This window comes from Papaver somniferum, chromosome 8, assembly GCF_003573695.1.
Source record: "Papaver somniferum cultivar HN1 chromosome 8, ASM357369v1, whole genome shotgun sequence".
Classification (NCBI taxonomy): domain Eukaryota; kingdom Viridiplantae; phylum Streptophyta; class Magnoliopsida; order Ranunculales; family Papaveraceae; genus Papaver; species Papaver somniferum.
The window spans coordinates 56,417,434-56,429,718 of NC_039365.1; the positions used below are offsets into that span (position 1 = coordinate 56,417,434).

Below are 12,285 nucleotides of genomic sequence, written 5' to 3' on the forward strand. Positions count from 1 at the left end.
AGTTATGGGGTCTACACATGGAGTGAATATAGGACTTCATATCTAAGAAACCATCTCCAACAGTGAGAAATTTAACCTTTAGAATTAAAAGAAAATTGGTTAAAAAGATGACGTGGAGGTGCAACCGGAGGTGTGGATAACACTTTCTTGAACACCTTCATATTTAGTAACTGGTCCCTCCTAACTTGTAGGACCCTACTGTTGGAGATGGATTTATGCCAAACGGGGGTCTAAAATCCTATGTGTCACTTAAAATAAATAAATCTACCTTCTGTTGGAGATGGATTTAGCGCCCAGGTCTCCGCCACTATTGTTGTAGTTTTGCCAATAGGTGCAGCCATTTCCATGATGACTGACCCTTGTTCATCTCTGCATATCCACCATGCTCCAGCTACCTCCGGTGTACCGTGTATGTCCATCTTACTAGCTCCATCTGTATTTATTTTCAGCCAGTGAGTTTGTGGTACATTCCATTTTATCCATATTTGTTGTTGTCCTCCTTTGTTGTTGTCCTGTTGTAGGCTGCATGACTATGTTGTGCTGTGTAGCCCATTTGAATTCTTGGCTCAACGGTAAGGAAATATGGAAAGTTTGTTGTGGCGTATGGATAATGTGGTTGTACACTCTGGCATTTCTTGCTAGCCAAATATTCCATAGTATGTAACAGCACAAAGTGAACTCCTCCGTGTGTTCATGTATTTTCAGGAATTCCTCAAAGTTGGATGGTGGTTGTTGCATAGATGATAATATTGTACCTCCACTATGCTGCTGGTTTTGTATTGTTGTGCCGCTGAGTCGATGTTGTTGGAAGATGAGAGAGGGCAACGGATGTGGCGGTAGGACGATGTCGTTATATACGTTATGTTGGGTTGCATTACTGTTGGCATGTCGGCACCAAAGATCCCATGTTGCCTTGGCCACTGGGCATTCAAAAATGCAATGTTGGACTGTTTCCTGCTGTAGGTTACAAATAGGACACATGTTGGTATTGATTATGTGTCTATAGTGCAGAGCTTCAAACGTTGGAAGTCCATCATGGATGACTTTCCAGAGGAAAAGTCTGATATTTTGGGGGAAGTTCGCTTTTCATAAGGTTTTGTACCGTTTTTCTATGTTTCTGGTACTATTATGAGTAGGTTGATTGGCCGGGGAGATCTGTTATTGCTGAAGTATCTCATATCCACTCTTAACCATGTACTGCCCCTTCTTGGCATAAGGCCAAATTGGTTTGTCGGGTGTAGAAGGATTTGGAATATGTATAGCTCTGATTGCACTACTTATGGTTGTCGGGAAAAAATGCTCCAACAACTCGGTGTTCCAAATAAAAGAGTGTGGCACCATTAATGTACTTACCAAATTGTTTCCCATGTTTCCCAAATCTGTTAGACGTGCATGCATGGGTATTCAATTCTCATTTATTGTTGTTGACTTTCCATCTCCAATTTGTGTAGCATAGTTTTCCTGTACAAAATGAGCAGTTTTTGTTAGGTTTTTCCACGCAGGGCTGGCTCTAGATTGTGGTGCTGAATTCTTCGCAGGATCGATTCCTCTGCCATGTACTTGGTCCCGTACATAGTGTTGCATATTGTGTTTGGCTGAGCATGTATCTGCCAAATCCGTTTGCCTAACAGTGCAAAATTATGCTTCCTGGTATTCCTGATTCCCAGTCTTCCTTGTTTTATCGGTAGATTGAGTTTCTCTTTACCAATCATATGCAGTTTCCGTGTTGCTTTGTCATGTCCCGAAAAAAAGTTCCTTGCGATCTTGTCTATTTTGTGATGGCCATGAGCTTGAAGCAATTGAGTTTGCATAATGTGATTATCTATCACACCACAAATACCTAGCATAAGAATGAAAAAAAAAACAACAAAGATTATGTATTCACGCCACAAACAATCACTTGAAAACCTTATAATAAGAACAAAAAAAGAAGATAAAAAAGAATTAATGATGTTAAACACTATAGTAGAATCAGTGAAGGGTTGACATGGAGTAGGCAGAGAGAATAGTGGTTATCTTTGACTTTAGTTATTCACGAAGTTGTTGTTCTTAATCGTAAGTGCAATGGAGATTCGAGAATAATGATATAGAAAAAAGTTTGAGAGAGGGAGAGTTAAACGTGGAAACGTTTTCTTTTTCTTGCTACAAACAAGGGAGTCAAATAGCATAAAAAGTTAATGTAATAAATTAGTAAACAAGGGAGTCAAATAGCATAAAAAGTTAAGAGTCGTCCTGTGACGAGGTTATCCTAGTGACAGTTTTTATAAGGGTGCACCTCTAAGCCATTAGATATCGTATCGAAGATATATGCATTTTTCGAAAAAAAATTAACAAAAATAAAAATATTTTTGTTATTTCTATTATTTTTTATATTTTTGCACATCCCTAAGTTCTATGTTATTTATTATAAAGTCCTTGTAGTAAATCGTTACATTTTTAGGTCGTGAAATAATCTACTATTGTTCCTTTCTGAAAACCTATCGCAACAGCATCTTTTTCTCCCATATGGAAGAAAACTTGATCAACTTGGATCATGATGACTTTGAGGGGATTAATCAACGAGAGAAAATGTCTTATATTAATTGATCCATCACTCTCAAATGGTCATATGGATTTTTCAAACCTCCGTTGCAGGATCCTTGAGCTGTATAAAAAAATAAGGATGTGGAGTTTTTGGTTCCTTTCGTCGGTATTATAGTTGTTCAAATGTTAAAATGAAGAAAAAGAAAATGAAGAAAAAAGAAAAAGAAGGTATAACAGCAACAAGAAGTCACCAATTAACAAGAACTCTCTTCTATAACTAGCAGCAACAAGAGTTTAGGTGTTCTGCGACCAACCTTTAACTAGGTCTAAAACAAAGTAATCTGGACAGAATAACTTTTGATGATGGTGTACAGACAAGTTTCTCTTCTTCTAAATTAATCATCCAAACTCCCGTCACCTAGGTAAATTGATATCGGGGCCAAAATAAATTCTCTTTAAAATTCTCTAAATCAGAGGGACTAAAGAGCAAAAAGATATAAAATGTAGGGACATGAAAAAATAAAAATAATAAACATAAACATAACAAAATAAAATAAAAGTAAAAATATTTTATTTCTTAAAAGTTTTTTCAGGATGTGCATATATTTATGATATGAACCCAACGGCTCGGAAGTGTACCCTTATGGAAGCTGTCACGAGGATACCCTCGTGATAGCACCCCTCAAAAGTTAATGTAGTAAATTAGTAGTGATTTGGGTTTCACATATTATGAATATTAGCGATGGGCTACTCATAAACAAAAAAAAATATGGGCTAGAAATAAGTTCTCCCGTATATAATTAATGTACCCAACTTAAAAGAATCGTGATTTAGAAGTGAAGGAATTACGTTGGGGGAAGATAGGTGACTCAGCATGGTTATGAGATAAAACGAAGCTATCGCTTATAACCCGAAACGTTAAATACTAATAAAATTGGTTCCACTGAAAAAAAACCCTAAATTAGTTTCACGAAGAAATAAAATAAAAGGCCCGTGATTAGTTTCATGAAAACTTAAGAAGAAAACCATTACCTGGATGCAATTGAAATATAGGCCAGTAAAATAAAAAGAGCACTTACAGTTTCGATCACATTAACTGCATGTTGAATCCCTGGTAATCGACATTTGTTAAACCATCAACATGTTACAATGAGTAATTCTAAAGATGTTAGGAAACAATTATGTAAAAACAGTGGTGATTTAGTATTAACGGAAGGAGAATTGTCCGTTGTCTGGTCAAATTGAGGATAGAATGAAGATGTGGATTAGCAGTGAAAAAGAGAGGCTTTTACCGCGAGGAAGTGCTACAGCCTACAGGTAAATCTTGATGATTATATCACGAAGAGAACCTGGAATAAAAGGTGTAGTAATTTCTATACTTTATGATGGTTAATGAGGTTGACAATGTTTACTGCATAAAAACCTGTAGCGGGAATCTTGCAGACACCAATCCATTTGCAGGTGTTATTTGCCATTTAATATAGTAGTTCTGATAATTGTTTCTAAGATGAATTTAAACTGGTTTCTTAAGGAGGTTATAGATATTTTTAATAAAATTTTTGCAGTACTGTTAATGTTGATTCAGTTCCGGCGACAATGCCCTTTTCAGTCTTGCGACACTTAAATATTTATCATTTTTCATGGTTCTTAGTAATGGAATTGTCTGTCCCATGGGATCATTCACGTAAGGGATATTTTAGTTCAAGTAACTGGCCCCATTTTAGTTTAAGTATCTGGCACCAACGTCTGGGTAGGCGAGCAGTGCTACCATCAACAGCCGATACGAGATGTAAAATGTGTTTCATGGAAGAAGAAACCAGCAATCATATTGTACTTCACTGCTCTTTTGTTTACGAGGTATGGAGTTACTTTCTTAAATGTACAGGAGCGACTATGGAATGCCTTCCACAACAGGGATTGGCCTTGATGGTTGGACGAGACATTGAAATCTTAAAATGATGATGGTACAGTATAGACGAGACACTGATATTGTGTTTGTATCAAATGGAAGTATTATTGTCCCGTGCTAGAGTCTTATAGTTTTTGAAATCAATGTCCATATTCCACTAGCATATTTTGGTATTGTACGTATCTAGCAAAAACAGTTTATTTGGTATCGTACGTATCTAGCAAGAACAGTTTATTATGAATGATACCCTACCGACAAAAACTTTCATTTCAATATATATATAGAAGCGTGCACCGTGATTCTGCTTCTGAGGTCATCCCCTATCGAACTGGTATGGTTGGGTTTGAATTTTCCCCCCCAACGTAATTCCTTACCCCCTAAATCACGATTCACTTAAAATCCACTCAAACCTGCAAAGGGCGCGGATGAAACTGATTCAAGAGAGTGTGCATTACCTTTTATTCATTTTCAACACACCTGTTCACTGATATCTTATTTGCAGCACTGTATTCATCATTTTCAATTAAGCTTCACCATTTTACAGAAAAAAACTAGCTTCTGCAAAATATTACTGCTTCAGACTTGAACCAAGGCTAGAAGAAATGCCTGAATCATGGAAAGATCATTCTAACAAGACAACCAATTTAAAAAGACATTCTATTAACATTTGAAAACTCAGAGCGACCGTAATATGGTTTTAGAGCAGCATCATTCCTATACAAACAAAAACCTAGAAGCATCATCCGCTTATCCCATAAGATGTTAACGAGATCCATGACAGGGTACAACGCTCTGAAAACAAACAGTTGTCAACATTCCCAATAAACCTGCAGAAGTTAAAAGGGTAAAAGGTGTATCATAATCATTCTTATTATTTCACACAGAAAAATAACCCACAGAAGAAAGATATGGTTAGTTACCAAAATTAATCTTCGCAAAAAGGTATCTTCAGCCACAACAGTAAGAGAACATAAAATTGCTGCTAACTGGAAGCAGGTTCACCTGAAAATTCAAACAAAACGGAAAAATATGATGTCCAAACCTATCATGTTACCATGTGGCTGCTAAATTTTTTGTAAGCTGGAAATGCTGTGACGTGAATATGTCAAGTGTTAAGGATCCAAGTTAATGTTGCTAGAGAATGGTAATGCTGAAGATACAATCTAAGCAGCTACTTAATGTGTCCTAATGCCATTTCCTATTCGTCAAAAAAGAAAAAAAAAAAAAGACAAATAATAAAAGAGTAATAAAGAGACAAGGTAAACATAGAGATCCATTGACCTTTTGTACAAAGCCTTCACATCTTCACCTAAGGAAGGTCTATCCCAGAATGAATCATCCAAGTCCTTTGTATTGACTTCCTCCATCTCAAAATCATGGTAACCACATATCTCGTTCCACTCAAACCACATCTTTGAAATTAACTCCTTCTGAAAGCATGTATGGTGGTCTTCCTCTTCGGGTGAGTCTGCTGCCACCAACCTATACGCATATACTTTTTTTGTTTGACCAGGTCGGAATGCACGACCAATTGCCTGTCGGGTAACTGACGGATTGAGATGAATATCTAAAATCACTAAGCGAGATGCCCCCACTAGAGATATTCCTTCCCCGCATGCCTTTATTGAACCAAAGAAGACTTTTGCATACTTAGAATGGTTAAAACATTCCATAGATATTTCCCTCTGCTCCTGGCTTGAGTCACCTGAGATGACAAATATTTCCTTCCCCAGGCTCCAACCTCTAATCTTCACCACCAGCCTCTCTAAAAACTTCAGTGGGAGCAGATATTGACTGAAAACTAACATCTTCTCCCCAGAAGATTCACAAAGCGCCAATATATTCAAGAAAAATTTTGCTTTCACACCATCAGTGATTTCTACTTTGTTAAGAAGCTCATCAATCTTTGCTTCATTAATGTGTCCTTTCTCCCCTGTGGTGCAACTCTCTGAGTATTCTTTTAATTGAGGGTGAACATATGCTGCGCTCCCCATGGAACTTCTCTTGAACTTATCCAATTTTCTTATTTCTTCTACTGCATGTTTCTGTTTGGGGTTAAGAGTGAGAAGTACAGTCAAGTCAACAAGTCCTGGAAGTTCATCCAGAAAATCACCTTTATAGTAGTGTAACACCTTGCCTGTCATCTCACGAAGGTCTTTTATCACTGTGACTTTCCTTCGGAAATCTTGATCATTTTGTAGGGTCTCTTCAACTAAATCATAGAACATTGTGTCTGCCCCGCGACTCTTAATCCGCTTCCTGACAGCAATCTGCACCCTACTCATGACCCTCCTCACAACAGCCTTTGATGTATCTAACTTCAGAAACTTTGGCCGCACAAGATTCAAAATGTTGAAAACCTCTTTCACATGATTCTGAAATAAGGTTCCAGATAATACTACCTTCAGAGGGGTTTGAACCTGTGAAAGGGAGTAAAGCACATCTGTGGTCTCGTTTCTAGGCGTGTGGCCTTCATCCAAAATAAGTAAAGTAGGAACCTTAAGGAGTATATCATGGCAGGCTTCTGCAGCGCTGCTGCTTGTACTGTTAGATACGATGCTTGCAAATTGTTGATACCCGAGAAACAAGATTCCTTTGTGCTCCACCCATTGTTTCAAGACATTTAATTGTTGTGCTCGACTATCGGATTTTGAAGAAGTATACAAGTCATACAGGGGAATTTGTTCAACCTGCCATCTTTCAAACTCCTTCTTCCAAGTACCCAATATTCCTTTCGGCAACACTATAAGTGGTCTGGCATCAGGATATTTTGCCAGGAAGCTTTGCATAAAACTTATAATCATAAAGGTCTTTCCAGACCCTGGAGCGTGTGCCAGAATGCAACCACCTGGACTGTGGTCACTCACTAAATTCCTAAGCAAGAAGTTGAAACCTTCAAGTTGATGAGGCTTCATTTGCTTCCTGTGCCTTGGATGCACGGATATGTCAGCCACACCAAAATTTTGATCCAGTGGACTCTGAATAGTAAACTGGGATCCCTCGACTTGTTTGCCATCCTTTGCATCACGTGACTGAGACATGCAACTACCTCTAGTGATCTTTCTTCCCTGGATAAAAGAGGAAACATGTAAACAAAGTGCATATGCTATCCAGAAAAAGAACTGGAAGCAGTTACATCGGGTCAGCACCAACAACATACAAAATGAAAGGTAAGGGACAAGTCTACACGCAAAGATAAAACACTGCAAATTCGTTATAAATGGATGGGGTAGCTAAGAATATCATATCAAATAGAAGATCAGCGAACCGACGAACAACTAAAGGTAAATCATTACAGAATTACAAAAATGCAGATTCTTACCTTTCCCCACTGGAAGTCAAATATTTGTTCAATTCTTTTTTCTATGACCCCACATATCCTACAAACATATCCTAGATCATCCCTGAGAACAAAAGAATGTTCACATTCTTTTCCCTCCTCTTCTAGTGTATTATGTTCAACAGCGGTACCCAGAGTGAAAGAAGCATCCTATCGAAAGAAGGAAACATGAAATGTAAGACTCTTGAGCATATTATATTTTCATTGTCATCTATACAAGTATACCGAATAATATTTTATACTAGTATTTTTTGATCGATTTTAACAAATAATATCTAATCCAGATTCAAGAATCATCCTTGTTCTTCTAGCCTTAAGAAAATCATTTATGTGGGTATAACAAAGAACTGGCAAGTAACAAGACCTGACCGTCAAACTTACAAACCAAACTTCCATGTTCATTACTCAAGTGAAGTCAACAGGAGGATAACCAAAATCTAGTCAAACATGCTGGCAACAAATTATTATGATCCATTGAGACTGCTATCCTGACTGTATGGAAAAAGGTTTTAGCTGAATCTCATATAGGTGCCTTATACCAACCATATCGAAGTACTGATGAAACCAGAAAGCAGCATTCAAAGTGAGGTGAAAAACAGAACGGTAGCTTACATAAAAGGGAGGAGGCAGCTATGACTACAACATACGGTCTTATGCAATTAGTAAGGGTTCAGAGACAAGTAGCTACTAGAGCACAGTACCAGATACAAAGGGCAACAAGAGAAACCCTAGGCTTCATTCTATAACTTCCACCTGGAAAAGATGTGTGATGCAATATTACGAGCTGGAGCAACTTAGGTACAATAGGTTACCTTTTCATTTCAATAAGCCAATCAGTTGCCAAAAATATAATATAATTGTTTCAATGGGAAGACCCTTGAGTGAAGTTAGATTAACAAATGAGACAGATAATGCCATGAAAGCTGCTAGTTTAATACTTTTTTAGTTTTTTTAATAAAAAAAAATACCTTTGAACATTCTAGTGCTACCGACATTTCCTTCCATATATCTACAAGTTCATCGTCTCCACCGCTATGACCACCACTCTGGGAGCTGCTCATCAGACCATCTTGAACACCCAGGTATACACCTATTGATTTCTCAATTGGTGTTTCACTACAATTACCTATATTCCCTTCTTTCTCACCTTTTCTCTTTCTTTGATCACCTCCCTGAATACCGTAGTAATAGCATCCATCAGTTTCAGTTAAGCATACTATTTTGTCCCTTACCATCCCCCCCGCAGTTAGAAACAAGTCCAGTAATCAGATCTAGTGCAAAGTAATGAGACATAGTAATAGGTAATCTACAAAAATTATAAGAACAAAATGAACTTTCAATACTGATAAGATAAATTCTATTCTCATGAATTGCAAGAAGCTATCTGCAGCATAAAATGCAAAAAATCAGGTATGGCAACTTAAAAACTCCTAAAACACTTACAAGTACATCTTTTGTTGGGGTTTCACCATCTGGCTTCTTCAAAAAGATCAATTGGGAGTCGTAAGAAGGATTCCTCTGTTCTCCAGCAGGTTTAATCACTTGATTATCCCACTGAGAGGTAGAATTCTCTCTGCGCTCCTGTTTTGCACGGTATGAAGTCTGCATTGGAGATCCTACTTGTTGTTCAGCACCAGACATCTGAAGGTCACTGTAATTGCAATCATGTGTCATCTTAGCGAACTTAAGGTTATAACTGTAACCTGATTTACTTCCAATCTGTTGTCCATTTTCTTCATCTGAGTTATCTACTACCAGTACATTGTTGCTTTCTGGTGTGAGGAAAATATTCTGACTGCTGTTGGTTTGCATCCCTTCAGCAGAAATAGCTGCTGAAACATCAACCTTGTCTTCACTATTCAAATCAATAATGCTTTGAGATGACAAGTTACTGTTTCTTTTCAAGCCACCAGTAGGAGACTGTGCCGCAGAATTTACAGGATAACTAAAGAGTGATGGGTACTGTTCCCGAAAAGGACTTAACAACTTCAATTTCCTAGCATGGAGAGCTTGAATCTCCTTTGCGACACTCCCATATATATTATCTTTATCCAATTCTTCCATCAAATTCGGTATAGAGAATGGGTCAGAATGATCATCAGTTCTTCTCTTTGAACACCTTGAGTAAATTTCTGTTTGTTCAGCAAAGGCATACAAATGAAAACAATGAGAACTTCAACAAACATTGAGTTTGAGGAGCACATCACAGAGAAAATGTTTTTTTTTTCCTTAAGTGGGTAATGACATTGTGCTCCACTTCTCCAGGCATCTAAGAAAGACTATACACACCATAGCAACACATTCCCCAAGTTCTCAAAATCTTATATCTATGGAGGTGAGATTAAGCATGTAACAGCTTGGAAACAGAGTTTGCAACCAAAAAAGAAAAAAGTCACAACTGTATAACTCTCAGCTAAATCATAGCAATTCTAAGAAGTAATAAAGAAAGAAAGCAAGTCTTTGAGACCTTAAAGTTAGGACCCATTTGGTTAGGAGTTTTTAGAACAGCATGCTAAATCTGTTTTCTAACAGTTTTAAACACACGTTGCATTTTTGTTTTCAATTTCAATTCAAAACCGCATCTGGTACAAGACTTACAAGTCGTTTTCTGAAATCTTTAAAGAGACGCATAAACCAGATGGAAGAAGAATGAAAGTTAGTGGTCTTTAACTAACTTCAAATTTTAAGTGATTGAACTTGAAAAAATCAGAAAAGTGAGAAGAAGAATTTTTTTTGGCATGAGAGTAGTTATAAGTAAAGGAGAGTTTTTTTTCTATGACGTAAAATACTAAATACATGAAAACGTAATGAAAATTGTTTGACACTCGAGCAATATTCCTGTACAACCAGAACCAGAACTTTGTTACATCCCCCCGCATTCAAATATCACCAGAACAGCATTACAACAATATTCATGTGGGCATTCAGATTCATAGTAGCATACTCAACTAAGCACACAGGGTGACTGTTTTCAGTGTTTCTCTTGATAGTTTCGACATAGCTATCTCTGAACTGACTCAGGAAAAATGATTTCAATTCTTTATACAAAATGGTTTACTTACGTACCTTTACCAAATTGCTAATGTACAACATTTCTTGGTACCTCTATTGTACAGTTTGCACACAAGCACAAGACATGATTTTCGTTCAATTACATTCAAGTGGTTGGCATCATTTTAAAATTACACTATCAGTATCTCTCTACACTGACACCTTTAAAGTTTCTGCTCACCGGGTTCTGTCTTTAACTCAACAGAGGCAATAGTTGCAGTAGTATTAGAATTGTAAAGGAGGCTCCACAGTTCTTCCAGGAGCCTTAATTTTGCTATCCCTGTTTCTGTTTTAATCAGTATTAAAACTCGTATAACTTGGTTGACAGACTCATCTCACTTAGTACAAAATCGGTCATTGTTGTAACTAGTAAATCAAACTCTCAAGCCACATACTCCATTACTAGATCACTTGTATGTGCATAAGAAATTTTCATGGTGTAGCTAACCACAACGTCACACGCAACAAACGGAAACATACATTTTAACAAAGAAACACCCAAGTCAAAATCACCTAAACTTAATTAAAACAGTCACTACATATAAAACCCAGAATTAGTATCCTATCAAAATTTCTACATAAAAGCATAAACAAAATCACAACATACTAAGAAAAAAACACATAAATCTAAACAACACCTTTACAGCATCCCATTTCTAGTAAAAATTCTGGTTAAAAAGAATATTTTGTTTCTGAAAACACCCCTACCTAGCAAACAAGCTCTGATACTTACCATTAGACCTGGATTGCTTCATCTCTCCAACTTAGCTTGTATGAGACAGAGCTTCCTCTCTTAGATAGTCACTAAAACAAGCACAAAAATGAACATGTACAGGGTTCAGAACCGAAAATTATCGAGAAATTACAAGTTTTCCAGAACTAAGCCCTAGATTAGAATGATTGCTACAGTATGCAAGAGAAGAACCACACTGAAAGAGAGATATAATTAGCACATAGAAGAGACAGATAAAACTCTAATTTGTAGCGGCGAGAGCAGAAAGAAGAAATCTCGAGACCCTATGTGAAGTCTGAGAATGCTGTTTTGAATTTTACCACTAGAAGTTGGACAATGAGAAACTCAAGAGACTACTATATGTGGCAATTGGACAGGTGGAGAGACTGCAGGAAGAGTGGGAAAAGGAGGAGAGGGTGTTTTCCATATAGACACGGCACGTGATGTGCACAAAAATTGTGAGAGGGAAGGTGTTATTTGATGCTTTATTTTTATGCATCGGGGGAAATCTTTGACATTTTAGCATCATCTTCTCTACTAAAACCAACCAGTAATGAATTTGAAGCTAAAATTGTGGTGACATGTTCTTTATATATAATTCTAGATTCGCACCAAAAATGAGAGTATTCCTAAATACGAAACTTCACCATCCACAAATTTTAATTTCAACCGTTAATCTTCAACAATTGATATTCAAAATGATATATGGTGGTCTTATACATCTCGGAA

General features: G+C 37.1%; 1 protein-coding gene across 1 annotated transcript; it reads right to left on the reverse strand.

Annotated features, from left to right (window-relative positions):
- Positions 1-4,882: 4,882 nt before the first annotated feature.
- LOC113301216 (protein CHROMATIN REMODELING 35-like) lies at positions 4,883-11,894 on the reverse strand. Its single transcript, XM_026549964.1, has 7 exons — positions 11,557-11,894; positions 9,216-9,904; positions 8,741-8,944; positions 7,755-7,922; positions 5,714-7,500; positions 5,353-5,434; positions 4,883-5,259 (listed from the first exon to the last, which is right to left on the reverse strand). Exons 1-6 carry the CDS (start codon positions 11,576-11,578, stop codon positions 5,431-5,433), a joined length of 2,874 nt encoding a protein of 957 aa, XP_026405749.1. The 5' UTR covers positions 11,579-11,894; the 3' UTR covers positions 4,883-5,259; positions 5,353-5,430.
- Positions 11,895-12,285: the final 391 nt, after the last annotated feature.

Excerpts from the sequence above, each read along its gene's own strand:
- LOC113301216 (XM_026549964.1), bottom strand. The coding sequence starts at position 11,578 with ATGAAGCAATCCAGGTCTAATG. Across the intron at positions 7,923-8,740 it reads TAGCACTAGAATGTTCAAAG|GATGCTTCTTTCACTCTGGG; the intron begins GTATTTTTTTTT and ends TTCTTTCGATAG. Across the intron at positions 7,501-7,754 it reads TTGACTTCCAGTGGGGAAAG|GGAAGAAAGATCACTAGAGG; the intron begins GTAAGAATCTGC and ends TCTTTTATCCAG.